Raw genomic sequence first — 21,886 nt, 5'->3', positions numbered from 1 at the left:
TTCAGCATCCCCCGTGATCATGGGATCAAAATTCAGAAGCTTGGCAACTGGCACGTATTTATGACGGTTGTCATGTCCCAGGTCATGGGATCACTTTTGGCAATTTGCGACAAAAGTCAGTGGGGAAGCCACATTCACTTAACAACTGTCTTACTCAGCAGTGCTTAGCAGTGGATATTTTGGGTTTAATGGTGGTCAGAAGTTGAGGATTACTTGTATGAAACCTCCATTTTCAGGGGCGATATATCCACACAGCATTTTTACTCTGGAAATCAGCAACTGTGGAATGTTACTGCTTTTATGCCTTGTTTATGTATCTCCAGGAAGGTAGCTTAGATGGTTTCTGGATAGTACCCTTATTTTCCACCCATAAATCTGCTTTTATTTTACCCGCCCCTCCTCTTCCTTACTGTGTTTATATTGAGCTTTAATCTCACGCTTGAATCAGAATCAATCAGAATAGAGATGGAAGGGACCTTGGAGGTCTTCTAGTCCAGCCCCCTGCTCAAGCAGGAGACCCTATACCATTTCAGACAAGGGGCTGTCCAGTCTCTTCTTAAAAACCTCCAGTGATGAAAGACCTACAACTTCTGGAGGCAAGCTGTTCCACTGGTTAATTGTTCTCGATAGAAGGAAGTTTCTCCTTAATTCCAGGTTGCTTCTCTCCTTGATCAGTTTCCATCCACTGCTTCCTGTCCTGCCCTCTGGTGCTTTGGAGAATAATTTGATCCCCTCTTTTTTTTTGTGGCAGCCCCTCAAATACTGGAATATTGCTATCATGGCACCCCTAGTCTTTCTTTTCTCTAGACTGGCCATACCCAGTTCCTGCAACCATTCTTCATGTTTTCATATGTCCTCTCCAGTGGTGGGTTTCAAATTTTTTTTACTACCGGTTCTGTGGCTGTGGCTTGATGGGCGTGGCTTAGCTTGGTGGGTGTGGCTTGGTGGGCGTGGCAGGGGAAGGATACTGCAAAATCCCCATTTCTTCCCAATCAGCTGGGATTTGGGAGGCAGAGAATAGATGGGGGCGGGGCCAGTCAGAATTTTTACTACCGGTTCTCCGAACTATTCAAAATTTCCGCTACCGGTTCTCCAGAATTGGTCAGAACCTGCTGAAACCCACCTCTGGTCCTCTCTCTTTGCATTTTGTATTCATAAATTTTAAATTACAGAGACCCGATCCCAGGGCCTTATTTTCTCTTTTTGATGAAGTGGTAGTTTCCTTTTATTTTTCTCAGGAAGAATGGTTTCCTCCAGCAAAGTGACTGGGGAATTTTCATCACATGGTGCTTTTATTGGAAATGCAGGCCCGAGAGCTATAGTTCAGCAGGAAGAGAGTTGGGGAAAGGCTTGTGTAGGCTTCCTGAATAATTTTATGGGCACCATAAAGCTCAACTTATAAACATGTGGAAGACTAATCAGCTTCCTTTGGCATCTTCATGGATTTTTATTTTTATTTTTCAATTCTCTTGACAATTTTTCAGAGGTGCCCTTCAAAAGGCCACTGGACTTTCTTGTTTGTTTGTTTGTTTGTTTTTCCTTGCAAAGATTTAGCTTCTCATTCAAGAAGCTTCTTCGCTTCATTTCATTACATTCATTTCAGCTTTCTATCCTGCACGAATTCGCCTGAATTATTCTGTGCGGTAATTAAAACATATTAAAGGAGGCAACGTATTAGCTACTTTCAAAATGAGAGAAAACGGCAAATCTGAAAAAAAGTTGGTTTGTGGTGGGGCTGAGGGATTACCGGTTTGAGAAAGTGCTCATCCAATACATTTCAGGATCACAGGATCCAGTCCAATGCTTTGTTTATTCAAAATAGGAATAACCCCTAATTAACCACAGTATTTATGGAAGAAGTACACATAGCATGGTAGCCTTGAAACTGAATATCACAAAAGGACCATTCACATGTACCGTATTTTTTGGAGTATAAGACACACCTTTCCCCCCCAAAAAAGTGGGTGAAAATCTGGGTGCGTCTTATACTCCGAATGTAGCCCCGCCCAGTCTGAAAAAAGCCTCCAAACAGAGCTTCAGAAAAATTGCCTCTGAAATGGAAGGAAAAAAAGCTTCTGAAACAGGTTTCAGAGGCTGAAAAAAAAGCAAGGCGCAGAGCTCACAACCAAGGAACCTGTTGCTAAAATACACCTCTGGGAACAGCTGATTGGGGGTATTCCGGGAGGCCGATCCACCTGCCAATCAGCTTTTTTCTTATTTTCCTCCCCCAAAACTAAGGTGCGTCTTATACTCCTGTGCGTCTTATAGTCTGAAAAATACGGTATATACGATTCCCTGTAAACGGGGGCTTATTGGTAAGTTCCCTGCCCAAGTTTCATTGAATCCTGTTTTTTTGTAACTGTAGGAACGTTGATGCAGAAAAATCTTGTGCCAAATATTCCAACCTTGTGTTCCTCTCGGCTTGCCTGTTTTCAGCTTATTTGCCTCCTGCCAGGAGGACCTAAGATTTGCTCGTATTTTCATCTTACTCGAGAGTCAGAATTTTTTAAAAAGCAATATTTTTGTTCCATTCACAGAGCGAAAGCATGCATTTTGATTTCTTTTCTTGTCAATGAAAACTTGGAAAAAAAGCAGTTGATAATATTTTCTTAATTGATCAGTCTTATTGTTCAAGCATGTATGTTGTCACTGTCTCATGTATGCTAAATTTAAGCTAAGCTATAAGGTTTGCTGTTTGGAAGTGTGGAAGATACCAGAGTTGGCGCTACAGATAGCAAGTTTATGCTTGTATTTCCTACTGATGAAGACTTTCACCCAAGTTATTCTCTGGGTAGGTGATCAGAATATCACTCTGCATGTATATGCATTTTATTCTACATTTTTGCATGATTATACATGTTGGAGTGGTACAATTTTGACTTGGTTCTTCTTGTTAACTAAGCATAATTTGACCTCCATAAACCTGTTTGATTCTACTTTGGACAAAACCAGTGCTGATAATTAAAGGCAATCCGTTGAGAAATTGACTAATTAAAGGAATTACGAACAGCACCGACATTGGTTAGGTAATAAACAGTCAATATTGTACTTAACCCTCGTATCTTCTGCACTTAAAACCTTTTTTTTTTAAATCGATCATGCAATGTCCATTAAAGCCCAGTTGCACTGAACTCTGATGACTCGTCAAAGGGAGAAATAGCTTTCATTTTTCATGTTACTCAAACCTGCAAACCCCCCTCTCCAACCTCAAGTATTAACTTCGATATCGCTGCATGCAACTTTTAGACGGTGAATATTGAAATTTCGATTTGTTACGGCTTCTCCACCACTTTACAGTCATCAGCGTTTATTGCAAAAATCATCATTTTCCATCATCACCAACCCCCATGCCTTCTCATATTTAACCATTTCTCCTTTTAAGTAAAGTGCTGTCATTTTTGAACTGCAAATTTTCAGAAAACAACATTTGGGAGAAGTTAAGATTTGACTCCTTTCGTGTACCTTTCTTTAGTACAAATTGCAAAACTGATTTCAGATGTTCTATGCATAACTTGCCTCAGAGTCTTACCTGCCAAACATTTTAAAAGGGAAGGGCAAACTGTGGATTAAAATTTTGATTCTTTTTTTTTTTCTAATTCGTCAACTAGATGGAACATCAATGTTTAGAGGATCCATGTCCAAATATCCTTTTTCTTGAAGGAAGGCTCTTTGGGGAAGTATAGTAGTCCTCGACTTACAACAGTTCATTTAGTGACCATTCAAAGTTATGACAGCACTGAAAAAAGTGATTTATGACTGTTTTTCGCAGTTACAGCCTTTACAGCATCCCCATGGTCAGGTGATCAAAATAAAAAAATAAATAAATAAAATTCAGACCCTTGGCAACTGACTCATATTTATGGTTGCACGTCATATGGTTGCGACCTTCTGACAAGCAATGGAGGAAGCCGAATTCACTTAACAACTGCATTACTAACTTAGCAAACTGCAGTGATTCACTTAACAAATGTGGCAAGAAGGGCCATAAAGCGGGGCAAAATTCACTCAACAACTGTCTCGCTTAGCAACAGAAATTGTGATAGTAAATCGAGGACTACATGTTCTGAATCTATTTGAACCCAACACGGTGCGCCTTAACACGTAGCGAATTCCCTAAAATGTTTGGCAGAGGCAATTCCCAGCTTTGCGCTGGGAGCTGTTTTATGCGAGGACACCAAGGAAACTGAGCAAATGTTTATTACTACCGTCTCCAAATTCCTTTAAGCGACAACTAAGGGCGTGTTCTCTCGACAGCAAGGGACTTCCTCTTTCATTATCTACAAAACAGTTTTATTAAGTCCTCAGAAGGGTAAGGGTTATACGGTTGAGACAGCTGCTGGTTTCAAATAGGCATTTAAAGAGGCAGGAGATGAATTTATGGAAGTGATTATAAACCATTGTTTTGGATGATGATTCATTGCCAGTTGCTGGAGAGCAACAGCGGAGGAGGGCCACGAGCTCTTATCCTGCCTGCCTGCTTCCAAAAATGAACTTGATCGTGGTGGAAAGCAAAGATGCTGGACTTCCAAGAGTTCTTATATTCCTTTCTAGTCAAGTGATCCATTGGATTAACTGGTGTGCCCATAAATCAGGAGCAGGGTGGATAAAAATCAATGATTTTTTTTTAAAAATCAAAAAAAAATCAGATTTTTTTAAATTTAAATCGGATTTTTTTGATTTAAATCGGATTTTTTTGATTTTTATCGAATTTATTTTAATAAAAAACTTTGGGGGTAAATATCTATCATAAGATAGTTTTCTATTTAAGATACATAAATAATTTAGTTGATTCAGCATGAAATGGAGCTGAGTTATGTAGCACGAGGCTGTATATTCTGCAACACTGGGACTATCGGTGAGTCAACAGTGGATCAAAGGAGTAGCAGAGATGACAGTTGCTCTTTAAAAATTATGATTTAAATCGAGTTGATTTAAATCAAGCCTTTTTACTAGTGGTTTAAATCATGATTTAAATTGTGATTTAAATCAACTCGATTTAAATCAAATCCACCCTGATCAGGAGTATCCAGCTTTTGGCGACTTTACGATTTGTTTACAAATCGTAAAGTCGCCAAGGTTGGAGATCCCTGCTTTTAAATGCTTCAGAACTCTTAACAATACACATATCCCTATAACATATAATGCCTTATGCTTCAGATCGAGGAAAACGTGTAATAATGGGACTTGGAGTAAATGAAATAAACAGAAAATGTCCACATTCCTTTTGGGGAGTCTCCTAAACTGAGCACTGATTCCCCAAATCGGTTAATGAAACCTCAAAGTGATTGATGGCCTCTCCTGATGTGATGGTTAGGAAGTCTCAAGTTCACATTAAGTGACATTGGGAATAAAAATATTAAAGGTTTCCCCTGTCCAGTCGTATCTGACTCTAGGGGACCTTGCTCATCTCCATTTCTTAGCTGAGGGAGCCAGCATTGTCCGAAAACACTTCCGCGGTCACATGGCTGGCATGACTATACGCCGAGGTGCACGAAACGCTGTTCACTTCCCACCAAAGTGGTACCTATTTATCTACTCGCATTTGCATGTTTTTCAAATTGCTAGGTTGGCAGGAGCTGAGGTAGGAATGGGAGCTCATCCCGTTGCATGGCACTCGGGTCTCGAACTTGGTCTGTCAGCTTTCTAGCTGACAAGTTCAGCGTCGTCAACCGCTGAGCCATTGCAACTCTTGAGATTAAAAATCATCCCTCAGCCTAATTTCCTTTATAAGATTGTTCTGAAAATAAAACTGGAGAAAAATATATACTATATTCCATTGGGAATTCCTGGAGAATAATGTGCCTCCAAACAGACATAATTTTGGATTTGGTTCAGATACGATTGATATAATTTGGCAATCCAGACTCTCTCCATGTTTGCAATGTTCACTTCCTTCCTTCACTTCCTGATACACTTAGATAGCCCTTGGTGAGCCAATAGCAATGGCTTCCAAATGAGCAAACTGTGATATTTTTTTTTGTGCAAACTGTAGTTCTAAGCCCATTTCAAACGGAAGTTTCCAGTTCCAATTCTGAAATAAACTATGACAAATGGGAACACAAGATATGCCTCATTTGGACAGGAAGGCAGTTTTCTGGGCAAATTCCCAGAAACTAAAAGATGCAGAAGAGAAGAATACACGATCTTAGAACATATTTCTGACAGCGAATTTGGCCTTATCTGAATTGGGCCATTGACTTTGTGTCACAAAACCAGTGCCTTTTTATTTAATTTCTCTCCCTCTTTTGTATTAATAGATAATTGTTACCAGCGCGGCTAGTTTGGGAATAGGCCTGTTATGTGTTCTGCTTCAAAATTTCATCTGCAATTTTGTTTTATAGTCCTTCCATGCTAAATAACAAATAACTGCAACTTGAAAAAAAAAAGGGATCAAATTCTTTTTGATCTAAGGGGGCGTAGATGAATGACCTGAAAAATGATGATTTGCCCATTCTTTGTCTTTTAAGACTGTAAGATGTCAGATCGACCATATGAAGTGTTTAATATCAGAGTTCTATTTTTCTAAACGGAACACTCTAAAACCAAAATAGCATGCAGTATAGTCAGCGGATCAGAATACATTCAGTATAGACATATATTTGAAATGCATTAGATTTAACCAGCCATTTTCCACACAGATATGCCTACACCCTCTTTAAAAAAAAAAAAAAAAAAGAAATCATCTTATCTAATTCCCGTGACAGAATTCGGGATCTATGATTTGATGGGAAGGACAGCTGCCTGTTTCATGTATTCATTTCCTAAGTTTTTACATTAAGCATTTTATTCATGTGTATCATTGCAACAGTTCATATTGACGTGCCGTTTATTTTGAAATGCTCACATGTTGGGTTCACAGCCAATGCCGTCGATCTTTTTCTGCTTGTATCTCATGCGGTGTCGTCACTGAGCTCTCTAGGTTTCCTTTCCTTTCCAGACGGACCTCCCGTCGTGCCCCATTACGATATCTCGGACACAAACTCTGACCCAGAAGTGGTGAACGTGGACAATCTTTTGGCAGCCGCAGCCGTTCAAGAGCACAACAGCACCGTCGCTAACCAGAACGCTGAGCCTACCTGGCGGACGAGAGGGCTGCTGGAAGAGCTGAATGCTGAGACAAGTGGGTAGAACACATTTCATTGGTCTTGCTAGGACCTGGTGCTTCCTCTTGAGGTTTACCGTATTTTTCGGAGTATAAGGCGCTCTGGACTTATAAGACGCACCTACCTTTTTTGGTGAGGAAAACAAGAAAAAGAAATCTGCCTCTGCCCCCCCCCCCAGCAATTTTGCCTCATTGCAGCAAACAGCCTGCTTTACTTTCATTTTCGTTTTCAGCATAGCTTGATTAGCACAAGAAAAAAAAAATCTGCTCCCAGCAATTTACCTCCTTGCAGCAAGCAGCAGAGGCCCAAACAAAACAGCTGAGAGTCGGGAGGCCAATCCAATCAACTTGTGCTAATTAGGCTGTGCTGAAGCTGAAAGGAGCTGTTGCTGCTTGCTGCAAGGAGGTAAACTGCTGGGAAGCAGAGGCCAAAGGGTGGGGGCCAGTGGCTGGGCAGGGCTACATTCGGTGTATAAGACGCACCTAAATTTTCACCCCCTTTTAAGGGGGGGGGAAAGGTGTGTTTTATACTCCGAAAAATACAGTACTTCTCTTTCTATGTGGAATCACACGATCCCGACCTAGATCCTCTACTAATACCTGCACAGAAAGACATCTGCCTACCTGCAGTACAGGTGTTCCTGGACCACAACTGAGTCCCAAATTTCTACTGCAAAACGAGACAGTTGTTAAGTGAATTTTGACACATTTTACGACCTGTCTTGCCACAGTTGTTAAGTGAATCTCTGCAGTTGTTAATGTCAAACGTCATGGAAATTGGGGATTTCAAATGAATACCGGTAGTCCTCGACTAACTTTATAATAAGCATTGAAGCTTATTTCTTATTTCTGCCACGTGTCATCCTGCTTTGTTTCCGGGGCTTAAGGAGACTCATTAGTGTAGCTAATGAGAAGAAAACTATAGTTTCAGGAGACAGTTTGTTTTTAAATTGATATTTCAGTGGATCGGTTGAATTTTATATTTGTAAGCCACAATACGTACAAAGTAGAAAAAAAAAAAAGACAGGCTGGGAATTTATTTAAATTAATGCGGAGGCTACTGCTGCTCTGAGCTGTATTTTTGGATGACTCCCATCAGCGGAAGAGAAATGCAATAAATGTCTCTTCTTTTCAAAATGTAATACAATCCGACAATGTTCAATTTGCACTGAATGCAGAAATATGGTTAAAACGCCATTCTACTTTGTAGCAAATTCTTTTTAAGAATTGCTGGCAGTACATAAATGTATTTACCACCTGATGTTTGTCCGCTGCCATGTTTTTTAGACAGCCCCATCAATCTGCTCTGTTCTCTATTGTCTGGAGACTCCAATATAGAAGAAGAAACAACACGGTTCTAGGCTGCATAAACAGAGGGATAGACTCAAGATCACGTGAAGTGTTAATACCACTTTATAGTGCCTTAGTAAGCCACACTTGGAATGCTGCATTCACTTTTGGTCGCCATGATGTAAAAAAGATGTAGAGACTCTAGAAAGCGTGCAGAGAAGAGCAACAAAGGAGGCCTGGGGTCATGGCCAGCTCGATGTCACTCATCGAGATTCCGTTTTCGACGGCGACAGCCTCCTGCATCCCTCTGCCAGCGAAAACAGAGCTCGGGGAGGCTGTGCGTGGCCCGCCCAGGCTCCGTTTTCATTGGACGAGGCACTGCGGGCCGGTCCTTCACTGTTTCCAGGATGGACCAGTTTTAAGCACCCCAGCCTTGAGTTTGGCACCCCTGGTCTGGACAGTCACTTATCTGAAATGGCATCTGTTCTCCTGCTTGAGCAGGGGGTTGGACTAGAAGACCTCCAAGGTTCCCTCCAGATTCCATTCCATTCCATTCTATTCTATGCAGAATTTGTGTTCTGTCCCCCTTCCTCACACAGGCAATGTAATACCAAGCACGCCTGCCAATATTTTATTAGGTAAACAGATTAGAATTCTTGGCAGACCAAGGTTTTGGCAGCAAACAGCCGAATGCCTGCCAAGACCGTTTTCACTCCCATAAAGCAGAAGAGGACTTATCTTCAGTCCGTTCCAGGAGCAACAAATTATCCACGAGACAAGAGTTTAGTCAATGTTCAGTCCAAAATATATCCAAGCCGAATTTCAGAGATCACGATGTGACTTTCAGGGTTTAACTTTGTCCGTCACAAAGCCTGAAGAGCAATCCCACCCACTTTTATTCCTGGTGGGGCGTGGCTCCGTGACTCAGCTCAATCTCTGGCCCTCCCACGCCTCTTCCGTTGCTGCGCACGCTTCTCCCTCCGACGCTGCCTGGGATCAAGCCAGGATTCATCCTCCTCGCTCCCTATCAATTGGTGCTCCGATATGCCTTCCTCCTGGCACATCCCAGGCTGTTCCTCCTGGCCTTCGGATGGAACCTGAGGCATTGCCAGAGAGGAGGGTCCTGGAGAGGGAGGCCTTGTCAGTTCCTCCCCATCACCTTCTGAGTCCTCTTCCTCTGTTAGGACAGGCTCAGGAGTCGGGGTCACAACAATTTGCTTTGCATTGTTTTAAAAGTAGCCCTGCGGTTTGCAGCCGTGCTGTATTGAGTAGGATCTTTGATTTATCTGATCAGTGAAGCTTTTCCAGCTGCTGAGTCTTTAGTTGGCTGATTCCTGTTGGTTTCTTTCCCATAGATCATCTGGATGCTGAGTTCCTGGCAAGCAACAAACTTCCCACCAGCCACTCCCAGGTCAATGAAGAAATTAACGTTGCCTCCTCTGATAGCGAAGTGGAAATTGTAGGAGTTCAAGAGCATGCAAGGTGCTTATTAGTTTTTTTTCCCCCTTTTGCTTCTGGTTTTTCACTCTGACTATCATTAAAAAGCTGGAATAAGTTTTCAAAACGAAGAAAGTTCGGCTTTGGGGGTTACGTTTTCGTTGCCTGCAGATAGCTTTTTTCAAAAGGCAGCTGGACTTGCTGTGTTTTTATTTATTTATTTATTATTTATTATTTAAATTTGTATACCACCCTTCTCCCGAAGGACTCAGGGCGGTGAACAGCCAAAATTAAAATACATACAATATAAAATTTAAAATAATTTAAAAACAGAATTAAATCGAATTGGCTTCCCAAAAATTAAACCCCATTACCCTAAAATAACCCATTAAAATTTTAAGCCAGCCCAGTTTGCTGAAATACGAAAGTCTTCAAAGCTTGACGGAAGGTCCGGAGGTCCAGGATCAGTCGTATTCCTGGGGGTAGCTCGTTCCAGAGGGCGGGTGCCCCCACAGAGAAGGCTCTCCCCCTGGGGGTCGTCAGTCGACATTGCTTGACCGACGTCACCCTGAAGAGGCCCTCTCTGTGGGAGTGAATTGGCCAGTGGGAGGTTATCGGTGGCAGAAGGTGGTCTTGTAAATAACCGGGCCCTAAGCCATGGAGGGTTTCCTTGAAGACGTCTCGCTTCTCATCTAAGAAGCTTCTTCAGTTCTTTTTTAAAAAGTTTTTTATTTTTTTTACAAATCAGTGCGTGGACAGTGTGGCATATATTCTAATACAAATAAAACTAGTAAAATTAATCATAGTTATTACCTTCAATCAACTTATATATTTCTAATAATGATACACAATTATAATAAGTTGCAATCTGTCATTATTCAATTATTCCATGTTTTCGCTTACTGTTACTTATATTATATAAAAGTGTCTACACTAACATTCCCCCTTCTCTTATTTCTATCACTTATTCTAACTATAATCATATCACCTTTTACTAAAAAATGAAGTCACAACTGAAGAAGCTTCTTGGATGAGAAGCGAAATGTTTTCAAGGAAAAGAGCCTTGGTGGCGTAGCAGACTAAAGTGCTGTTAAGTAGCACCAGCTGCCTGCAATTACTGCAAGTTCAAATCCCACCAGGCTCAAGGTTGACTCAGACTTCCATCCTTCCGAGGTAGGTAAAATGAGGACCCGGATTGTGGGGGCAATAAGCTGACTTTGTATAAAAAAGAACACCGCTTGGGGCCCCCCAAAAGCCCTACTAAGCAGGTATATACAAAAGTATGAAGGTTATTGCTTAACGCATTGTAAGCCGCCCTGAGTCTCCGGATAAGGGCGGTATATAAATCGAACCAATAAATAAATAAATAAATAAATAAATAAATAAATAAATAAATAAATAAATAAATAAATAAATAAAAATAGATAATAAATAATAAATAAAAACAAACGAAGTCCAGTTGCCTCTTGAAAAAATTCAGAACTGAAGAAGCTTCTCATCCACGAAGTTTCTTCCGTTCTGAAGAGTCAGAACTAAAGAAGCTTCGTGGATGAGAAGCGAAATGTTTTCAAGGAAAAACAAAGGAAGTCCAGTTGCCTCTTGAAAAATTCAGAACTGAAGCAGCTTCTTAGATGAGAAGCGAGACGTCTTCAAGGAAGACAGAGCCTTCTCTGTGGCAGCACCTGCCCTCTGGAATGACCTACCCCCTGAGATACGCACGATATCAGACCTCCGGACTTTTCGTCGGGCCCTGAAAACACACCTATTCCATCTAGCTGGGCTGGCTTGATCCCATCCTCTCAGTTTTAATTGAATTTGGTTTTAATTGGGTTGTTTTTAATATCTTGGGCCGAAATTATTTAATTGTTTTTTAAATTGTTTTTAAATTTTATATGCAATGTTTTATCCTGGCTGTACACCGCCCTGAGTCCCGCAGGAGAAGGGCGGTATAGAAATAAAATTATAATAATAATAATAATAATAATAAAAGGAAAAACTAAGAAAATCCAGTTGCCTCTTGAAAAAGCACCTTCAGGGGCCACCATGACCTGGATGATTGAGAATCTCCGTAGACACGCCAGATGGCTTGTTCCTTTTCAGATTAATTTCAGATGTAGAAGCAGCATTTATCTAGCAGTTTAAAAAAAACAAAAAAAACACATGGAATGCCAGGCTTATGAGAGTACATAAAAGCACATGGCAGCTGTGACAAAACTGCTTAAAACCTTAAACCATCCAGTCAGAGCAGAGTCACCCTAACAGGAGAGAAGTGCAAGAAGTATAAAGAGATCTTTTTTTGAAACAGGAACGAAGCCTCTCAAGGAGCAGGGGGACAGAGAATCCCAGACATAGGGAGAAGTGAGATGAAGGCAGAGAAAACCATTGAGCTGCCAAAAGGAAAGGCGAGCAGCAAGAGTGAAGAACTCTATGAGCACAGGTGCCAAAACAAGCTATTTCCTCCGTTTTTCGGTTGAAGCCAAACTTGCAGAATCGTGTTCATTCTCCCACGTAGCGCAGAGGTCTCCAAACTTGACAACTTGAAGAGGCCACACTTGGAATCCTGCATCCAGTTTTGGTCGCCACGATGTAAAAAAGATGTGGAGACTCTAGAAAGAGTGCAGAGAAGAGCAACCAAGAGGATTAGGGGACTGGAGGCTAAAACATACGAAGAACAGTTGCAGGAACTGGATATGTCTAGTTTAATGAAAAGAAGGACTAGGGGAGACATGATAGCAGTGTTCCGATATCTCAGGGGCTGCTCCAAAGAAGAGGGAGTCAAGCTATTCTCCAAAGCACCTGAGAGTATAACAAGAAGCAATGGGTAGAAAGGAATCAAGGAGAGAAGCAACTTAGAACTAAGGAGGAATTTCCTGACAGTTAGAACAATTAATCAGTGGAACAACTTGCCTCCAGAAGTTGTAAATGCTCCAACACTGGAAGTTTTTAAGAAGAGATTAGATAACCATTTGTCTGAAGTGGTGTAGGGGTTCCTGCCTAAGGGGGTTGGACTAGAAGACCTCCAAGGTCCCTTCCAGCTCTGTTATTCTATTCTATTCTATTCTATTCTATTCTAAGACTTGTGGACTTCAATTCTCAGAATTCCCTGGCTGACTGGCTGGAGAATTCTGGGAGTTGAAGCCCACAAGTTTTAAAGTTACCAAGTTTGGAGATCTCTGCCATAACAGGTCTTAACTATTAAAGGTTAAGCTTTGAGTTAGGTTAACTAATTAACTAAGGTTAGCCTTTTGGGGTTATGTTTTTGTTGCCTGCAGAAGATGCTTTTTCCCAAAGATGCTTTTTTCAAGACTTTCTGGTTTTTCTTTGAAGACGTTTCGCTTCTCATCCATGAAGCTTCTTTGGCTCTGACTGGATGGTGGGGAATGGAAGGATTTATCCTCCTTGCAGACAGCTGGTCATTTGCACCTTTTCAGAGGGTCGTTGACTACAGGAACCAGAACAGTGGTGGGTTCCTCCTGGTTCAGTCCGGTTCGGCCGAGCCGGTAGCGGTGATGATATGACGTCACCGAACCGGTTCTCCCCCCCCACTCCCCCCAATGTTATTCTTACCTTTTATTTGGTCCCACCCCCAATCTATTGCTGCCTCCTGAGTCCCAGCTGCTGGCTAGAGGGAAAAAAACTGTTTAAACTCTTGCCGCGGAGCTTCAAAGGGCTGCCCAACAGCTGATCAGTGTTAAAAGCAAACAAATGAGTCGGGTCGTAAGTGCGAGGACTGGTCGTAAGTGTGAGGACCTTCCAGAAATGACTCTGACCAGGTAGCCACGCCCACCTAGTCACATGACCTCCAAGCCACACCCACAAAATAAGCCACGCCCACAGAACCGGTGGTAAAAAAATTTAAAACCCACCCCTGAACCAGAAGCCCTGCTCAGGTGACCCTAAGGACACAGAAAAACCTCCAAGTGCTTCAAGGACCCTCAAAATGGATGCAAATGACCAGCTGTCTGCAAGGAATATAAATCCTTCCATACCCCACCATCCGGCCAGAGCTGAAGAAGCTTCTTGGATGAGAAGCGAAACGTCTTCAAAGAAAAAGCCAGAAAGTCCAGTTGCCTCTTGAAAAAGCACCTTTGGGACAACCATGACCTGGAGGACTGAGAATCTCCTGAGACATTAACCATTAAAGGTTCACACAAAAAGATCTTTCCCCTTTAGGTGTTCCCTTCCTTGGGAGGAGAGATCTGAATCAAATTAAATGTTCAGCCTAGAAAGGCAGCCTTTCAGTTCCCCTGAAGGTTATTTATAGGGTGCAGTGAATTCTAGTTGAACCTCCTGCCAATAATATTAAGATTTAAACTTAAAGGGCTCCTGGGGAGTGAAGAAATGGAAAAATTTTTCTTCCCCCGAGCTGTTGAAACAAGCCTCCAAAGCTAACAGAAAGGGACAGGCAATCCTCAACTTACAACCACAACCAGAACCGAACCTTCCATCACTAAGCGATATGGTTGTTAAGCAAGTTGCACTCAATTTAATCACCTTTTCCCCTGCCGGTGTGAATCGATTCACAAGATTGTTATATTAATGTGCCCCACCCCCACCCCCCATTGATTCTGTCAGAAGTCCCCTTTAATAAGATCACAAATAATGATCATGTGATCCCAGGGCTCTGCGACCATCATAAACCTCTGCCTGCATTTTGTATCACATGACACACACACACACACACACACACACACACAGGACACTGACAGTCAAAAATGCATGAGTCACTTTTTTCAGCCCTGTCGTAAAGAGAGTCACTGTTGCAGTGAGAAGGGCAGTGTATAGATTTCATTCAGCAATTAATTCAGTGGTCGTGAAATGAATGGTTGTAAGATAAGGATAATCCATACTGCAAAAATGAAGAGGCTCAGAGAATGAATGCATGAATGAATGAATGAATGAATGAATGAATGAATGAATGAATGAAAATATATATATTCTGGGAGTTGAAGTCCACAGCTGGTAAAGGGGCCATAGTTGCCCACCACTGCTTATTGGCTCTTATCATTTTCATATTTGCCTCCCATATGGTTTGACCTTCCCATCCCACTTGGTACCTTCCAGGGGTGAAATGCTCCCGGTTCGGATCAGATCACCCAATCTGGTAGCGATGGAGGCAGGTGGTTCGGAGAACCAGTAGCAAAAATCCCTGCCCCCCCCCCCCATGCCCAGCTGAGCCGCACAATCATCAGAGGCTTTTTTTCTTTTTTTTTTTTACTTTTAAAAGCATTTTTTCTACAACCCCTTCGGCGGAAAAAATGCTTTTAAAAGTAAAAAAAAAAAGAGCCTCTGATGATCGCGCGGCTCAGCTGGGATCGTCAAAGGCTTTTTAAAAGAAAAAAACCCTTTTTTTCTTTTAAAAGCCTCTGACGATCCAAACTGAGTTGCCTGATCGTCAGAGGCTTTTTTGATCAGGCAACTCAGCTTGGATCGTCAGAGGCATTTAAAAGAAAAAAAGGGTTTTTTTCTTTTAAATGCCTCTGACGATCCCAGCTGAGTTTTTTTAAAAAGCCTCTGCCGATCAGGCAACTCAGCTGGGATCGTCAGAGCCTTTTGAAAGCATTTTTTTACAAGCTCTTCGCCGAAGAGCTTGTAGAAAAAATGGTTTGAAAAGTTAAAAAAAAAAAAAAGGCCACGCCCACCCAGTCACATTACCCCCCCCCCACCAAGCCACGCCCACAGAACCGGTAGTAACAAATTTTAGATTTCACCACTGGTGCCTTCCCTTCTTGTCTGCCAGCAGGCAAGACATTCGGAAGTGACAAGTGTCACCCCAAAACATAATGGAGGTTGGTTGACCAATTTGATCTGTCCCCGTCCACACACACACACAAACACAGCCAGCCGAGGGTTAAGGAAACACTTTGGCACACACCCAGGTCTTATCTCCAACTTGGCAGCGATTTACACACCGTCTGCCAAGTGCATTTATTTCCACAAAACAGAAAGATAAGATACTTAGCGTACAAAAAGTCCAATCAGAATAATATTTCTCTCAGCAGTTCCGGACGAGGCTTTAGTGACTATCCAAGGTTAGTTTTGTTCGTCACAGGGATCACTGGCCACCACCCTCTATTATATAGTCTCTGGGGTGTGGTCCAGTGCCTCAGTTCTAATCCCTAGCACGCCTCCTGAGCTGCTGCAATCGTTTATCACGCCTTCGGAGGCGTGCGTCCAGGAATGATGTTTCTCCTCTGCTCTCATCCGAGCCACCTGTCTCCCGGCTAATCTCCTCTCCCTCGGCCGGCTCCTGAGACAGTGCCAGAGGGGAGGGGCCTGGAGAGGGAGGCCTGGCTGACTCCTCTTCCTCATGCTCGGAGCTTTCTTCCTCCGATGGGACAGGTTCAGAGGGCGGGGCCACAACACAATTTAACCAAAATGAACCTTTGATGTTTCTCAATTTAGCCAGCTTAAACCATTCGCCACCTGCTTGTATTTACAGGCAGACCTCGACTTACGACCACAACTGAGCCCAAAATCTCTGTTGTGAAGTGAGGCATTCTTTAAGTGAGTTTTGCCCCCTTGTACGACCTTCCTTGCCACCGTTGTTAAGTGAATCACTGCGGTCGATAAGTTACTAACCCGGTTGTTTTAAGTGAACCTGGTTTCCCCGTTGACTTTGCTTGTCCAAAGGTCGCAAAAGGGGACCTTGGGACACAGCAACGGTCATAAGTACGAACCAGTTGCCGAGCGTCCGAATTTTGATCCCGTGACCAATAGGGATGCTGCAAAGCTCATCACTGAAAAAAACGGTCATCAGTCACTGTTGTAACGTTGAACTAAATGAACTGTTGTTAAATCGAGGATTTGTTTAGTAGATTTTAGTAGGTTTTAAACCCACCAAATAAAATCGATTTATTTAGGATTTAATTTAGTAGGTTTTAAAACCACCCGTCTCTCTCCCAGCGGGACTTGGGGCAGCCATGCCTATGATCGAGGCATATTCCGCGTTCACCCAAGGAAGCTCACCAGGCATATTCAAGACCGTGTCTCCCTTTGCTTTGATCCCAGATACGTCCATCCTCGCGGAGGCGTGATTCAGACGGTGTCTTCCCGGAAACACGGCTCAGGTCTGCAGTGTCCCCGGCAATCAGAAACATGGACAGGTGTGGCTCCTCCTCCGCAGAATTGGTCTTCGCCCCCCGAAGTGGTAGATCTGACGCTGGACGAGGACAGCCGACGGAAATACTTACTGTAATGCAGTAATTTTTTCACTGTGGTTTTTCTTTTTCATTTTTCTTTTCCTTTTTTTTTTTTTTTTTTAGTTATTTAGTCCTTTCCCTTTTTGTGGCACAGACGTTTCTGGATATCGCCTTGGTGTCCAAAGCATCTGCTCCAAGAGGTGATTTTTTTTGGGGGAGAAGTCTTTAGACTCCCTTGGGGGGAGATTCCTCCTCTGACTCTGCCCCCCCGCCCCCCTTTTCCTCCTGCCTTTAGAACTGCAAGGTCACTCAGACCTTTCTTTGAACGAAGAACGACACTTTTGCTTAAAACGAAAGGGAGCTTCCCGTCGGCGGAAAGCATAGCACACTGAACTTCAGAGACAAGCTTCCATGGTTTGGTTGTTTTTTTTTTTTTTGTTTGTTGTTGTTGTTAAACTCTTGTGTCTTTCTGTCGGAGTGCTGGTGGATGGGAGCCACGATACCTTCTCGGTCCCACCCTGTTAGAGAGAGCTATGCCAGTTGCTTTAAATTCACCACGAAAGCAAGAATGTTGCCGGTTTCCTTTCCTTCATCTCTGGCAGTGTTCGAAGCATTAAAAGACACTGCTGGCCCAACAGGCTCCCGGTTCTGAGTATCCTCATTGTAGCGTAATTGGGAGGGCGGGGGGGAAAGCTTAACAAGCAGCGAGTCAGGACCAGGGGCCTCCAGCTGGCCAACGGATTCAGTCTCGTAGAAGGACCAAGGCTCGGTCCCAAAAGACCGACGGCCTCCAATTTGGTTTCAAATTCAGGAGTGAATTTTCAGCTGCACTCAGATTTGAGTTTTAGAGTAGTAGTGCATTTTCTTATTATTCCCCCACCCCCCTTTATACTACTGTATTCCTATTGGTCACTTGGCTTGGCTTGTTACATCCTCTCTTTTTTTTTTTTGGTGTCTTTCTTTTTGAAAAGGATGAGCACAAGGAACAAAGCAGTTTCTTCTTTCTGATCATCTGTATTTTACAGAGGTGGCTTGAGGGTTGTAGCTCTAATCCCATATCTGTGGGGTTATAGATACATGATTGTAGGGCAGGAGTCTCCAAACTTGGCAAGTTATAAGACTCGTGGACTTCAACTCCCAGAATTCCCCAGCCAGCGTGGTTAGCTGAAGAATTCTGGGAGTTGAAGTCCACATGTCTTAAACTTGCCACATTTGTAGACCCTTGTTTTGGGGGGGGTTGAGAACTAGAGGCTACCTTCACGCAAAAAGGTTGAAACAAGCCATTAAAAAGTCAACCCACTTCAAATTCTGCTCGTTGCTGAGAAACCTTAGAGGGATTTGGGGGATGCTGAGCACAAGATGCCATTTTTGGAAATTTTTTCTCTTCCATATGACCGGAAGAGGCTCAGCTCTGTTCCTTCTCAGGGTAGCTCTCTGTAAATTGGGAACCGAGGAGAAAAACAGGGAAGACTCCGATCTCTGCACATCGGAATAAAATCAACGTGTGCATTGGTATGGCACCCAGGCAGGAACAGGCTGTTTTGCCCGAATTAATTTAAATGTTTTCTCAGAAACGTTTTGCTGTTAACCCAGATAGATAACCAGAGGAAGGTCGGGAGTCTTCATTTCAACCCCTTTTCAGCTTATTTGTGTACGTTTGCTTTTTATAAAGCGTTAACACGAAAACCGGCGCTTTAATTTTACTCCAGTCTCTTTCGACTCTCGGATCTTCTTCGGAGTTTTTGGTTTTAAACTGAGCTGGATTTTGCCGCCGGATTAAGAACGATGCTGCTGCTTGCTTGTAAGAAGGTCTCCTGGGCCTTAGGCTAAGTTGTCTTCTTAGATAAGAAGGGGATAATGGAGGCACTTATTCTGTACCTAAGGGCTGATGTCGTTGAGCAAACTGGCCTCAAACACTCCCAAAAAGTGTCAGGAAACAATAGTTACAGGCGTATCACCTCCTTGAATTCTCCTGGTCGCTTTGCACACATGAGCAAGAGATTTCATGGCATGATTCCACTCGAACGTGAAGTGTCCTCAGAAACTGGCCTTCTCTGTGGGGAGCAAATGGCGGTCAGTGGACCAAACCTTTGCATATACTGGGAATAGTAATTTAAAGCAGGGGTCTCCAACCTTGGCAACTTTTAAGACTTGTGGACTTCAACTCCCAGAATTCCTCAGCCAGCAACTGGCTGAGGAATTCTGGGAGTTGAAGTCCACAAGTCTTAAAAGTTGCCAAGGTTGGAGACCCCTGCTTTAAAGGAAGCTTTCTCTCTTCCTGCACCCACCCCTTTAGAAAGGCGAGGCTCACAAATCAGGAAGAATTTCCCTGCAAGCTTAGTTGGGTTAAAAAAAAAAATTGTGAGAGAAACAACCCTACATTTGGTCAGGGTTTTTTTAAAAAAAATAAAAGACCCTGGAACCATCCTGTCCTTCGCTGCATTCAGAAGCATGAGCTAAAACACGCACCCCCCACCCCCCACCCCCCAGGTCACGAGCCCATTCAGTTAACAAAAATCCTGTTGGCTTGTGTTAGACTCGGTGGAGCCAAACGGGTGGGTTGAAAGCTGTCGGATGTCGAAATTCGGAGGGGTTCATCCATCCTTAAAAAGGACAAATGAACCAACAACCCCTTTACAGAATGGCGAGATTTTTAACAGCTAGGGGTGGCTAGGGAACGTTTAACCAGGGAAGAAACAGGTTGCAGGGTTGCTTGGGAGCCTATTCGAATGGCCCGGAATTTTGATCTGGAATTGGCACCTTTGTGCCTCAACAACCTTGATGGAGCGAGGCCATTATATCAGGTGTCAACGGAAGCGGCGTTCCTCGGAATGCACCTGCTGTGGTAACCATACCCAAGCACAGGTAGGCACACTCAGAAAGGCCCAGCTCCTTGTGGGACACCCCCTCCCCTCTTGACACTAGAACCCCACTCCCCTAAAGTTGATTTCAGGATGTGAAATTACCGTATTTTTCGGAGTATAAGACGCACCTTCACCCACCCACCCCCACTAAAAGTGGGTGAAAATTTACCCTGTTTCCCTGAAAATAAGACATCCCCTGATAATAAGCCCAATCGGGCTTTTGAGCGCATGCGTTAAAATAAGCCTTCCCCCCCCCCCAAAATAAGCCCTCCTCGAAAATATTTAAACACATACGCAGCCGGTCCCCGACATTTCCTCTAGTTAGGGTTAGGGAGACAGAGCTGGAAATCAGGTAAGACGGCAAGAGGAGCCCCATCTTGCTTCACGCGCCCCAAAATAATAAGACCTCCCCGAAAATAAGGCCAAGCGCTTATTTCGGGGTTCAAAAAAATATAAGACAGGAACTTATTTTCGGGGAAACATGGTAGCAGTACTAACACTTCACATGAACTTGATTCCATACTAACGTATGTGTCTTATAGCCCTCCGTGCGTTGCATTTTCGCCCTCCCAGGCCCCCAGAAGCATTCCACAGGCCAAAAATGGGTGCGTTTTTGGCAAAAACGGGCCCGTTTTTGGCAAAAATGAGCCATGCAGAGTGCTTCTGGGGCCTGGGAGGGCGAAAATCCGACATGTGGAGGCCAAAAACTTTTTTTTTCTTGTTTTCCTCCTATAAATTTAGGTGCGTCTTATAGTCTGAAAACTACCATAAATCCTAACCGATTTGGGGAAGAATTGCAACCCTGCATCTCTTGACCTAAGGAAGGTTCTCTTCTTTCCCTTAAGTGACACCTTGTGAAACGTGAGTCTTATTTCCTACCAGGCAGGAGGGGGGTATTTACGTCCCCCCCCCCTTCCCTAGTCAAAAGAGAGACCGGCCTAGGGATGACAGCACGCACCTGTCCAGATGTTGCCCAAATGCATAACCCGCACGAATAGCACAACGTCCGAAAGCCTCATCGTTGCTCATCCCCATCCTTCCATCTTGTGGTTCTTAAGGATCCGGTGTGTCCAGATCAGGTTCTTCCAAGCCAGGAGACCATCCCATAATTTCCACATGGGAACATCATCAGACCGAGGTCATTGGTCGCTTCCCTAGCTTGGGCGCTACCCCATAACGTGCGAGGCGTGCATAAAGTCGCGATGGGCCATAACACAGTGCTGGGTTCCTCCCCCCCCTCATAGCCGAAGGGAAGTCCACCTCCGAGAGGGAAGGTCCACAGAATTGCAGTTGTGTCCCCTTGCGCACTTTCAATTTTCCCACTCAAACGGTGACACCATGAAGCGACACTTAGGGGAAGCAGATCCGATGGGAGTGTCTGAAGACTAGGAGCAGGTGAAATCTGGCCTTTGGCGCAGCTTTGTGCTACTTTCCCCCCAAATCCAGAAAAAGTGGAGGATTTTATTCGGTTTTCTCTCTCTTTTTTTCTTTTCTTTTTTCTAGTAAGGAAAGCTATAGCTCTAACTGATCTACTGATTGAATAAATCCAGTATTTAGTCTCTTCGTGTTGTTGGCCAGTATCAGAAGCATCTGGAGGAGCATACTGGTGGATTACCCTTTAAAATGAAGAGGAGGGTAGGGGATGGGGAAAGCTATTTTTTAGTTTGTATTTGCTGTGACTTCCATGTATATATATAAAAAAAACTGACTGCATTCTAACCAAACTGCTTCCAATTGTGCACTGTGTTTGTTCTAAAGGAATCATGAGGTTTTTAGCTTGGTAACCCGTTTTTTTTTTTTTCCCCTCTCGTTTTTGTTTTTTTAAATTAAAAACACTACATTTTTCCTCTCTCTCGAAGGACTTTACAAAGTAATTTTTTTTTTAAAGGACGAGGAAGAAAAAAAAATACAATCACTGGATAGCATAAAGGATTTGGAGTTTGTTGTTGGGTTTTTTTTGTTTTTTGGGGTTTTTTTGTATTTTATTTTGGCAGAGCGACAAAACCTGTCTCGATTTGTCTTTTGCTCTATTGAAAAGTGAGATTGTAGCC

The 21,886-nt window shown here is 43.2% G+C and overlaps 1 protein-coding gene across 4 annotated transcripts in view; it reads left to right on the top strand.

Annotated features, from left to right (window-relative positions):
• The window catches only part of ARK2N (arkadia (RNF111) N-terminal like PKA signaling regulator 2N), a 66,348-nt gene extending 47,194 nt beyond the window's left edge, over positions 1-19,154 (top strand). For 2 of the 4 annotated variants that reach the window (XM_070938962.1, XM_070938961.1), the window contains 4 exons: positions 6,938-7,120; positions 9,748-9,874; positions 12,135-12,266; positions 16,841-19,154. In XM_070938962.1, the coding sequence (XP_070795063.1) occupies positions 6,938-7,120; positions 9,748-9,874; positions 12,135-12,266; positions 16,841-17,027 (629 nt within the window). In that variant the 3' untranslated portion in view covers positions 17,028-19,154. The remainder of the gene's footprint in view (positions 1-6,937; positions 7,121-9,747; positions 9,875-12,134; positions 12,267-16,840) is intronic. The other 2 variants (XM_070938964.1, XM_070938963.1) reach the window with 1 other exon arrangement.
• Positions 19,155-21,886: the final 2,732 nt, after the last annotated feature.

This window comes from Pituophis catenifer, unplaced genomic scaffold, assembly GCF_029215685.1.
Source record: "Pituophis catenifer annectens isolate HBS135680 unplaced genomic scaffold, rPitCat1.0.hap2 SCAF_2, whole genome shotgun sequence".
In the NCBI taxonomy this organism is placed as follows: Eukaryota; Metazoa; Chordata; class Lepidosauria; order Squamata; family Colubridae; genus Pituophis; species Pituophis catenifer.
The sequence above is the reverse complement of the archived record's forward strand: the minus strand, read 5'-3'. Positions and strand labels throughout refer to the sequence as shown.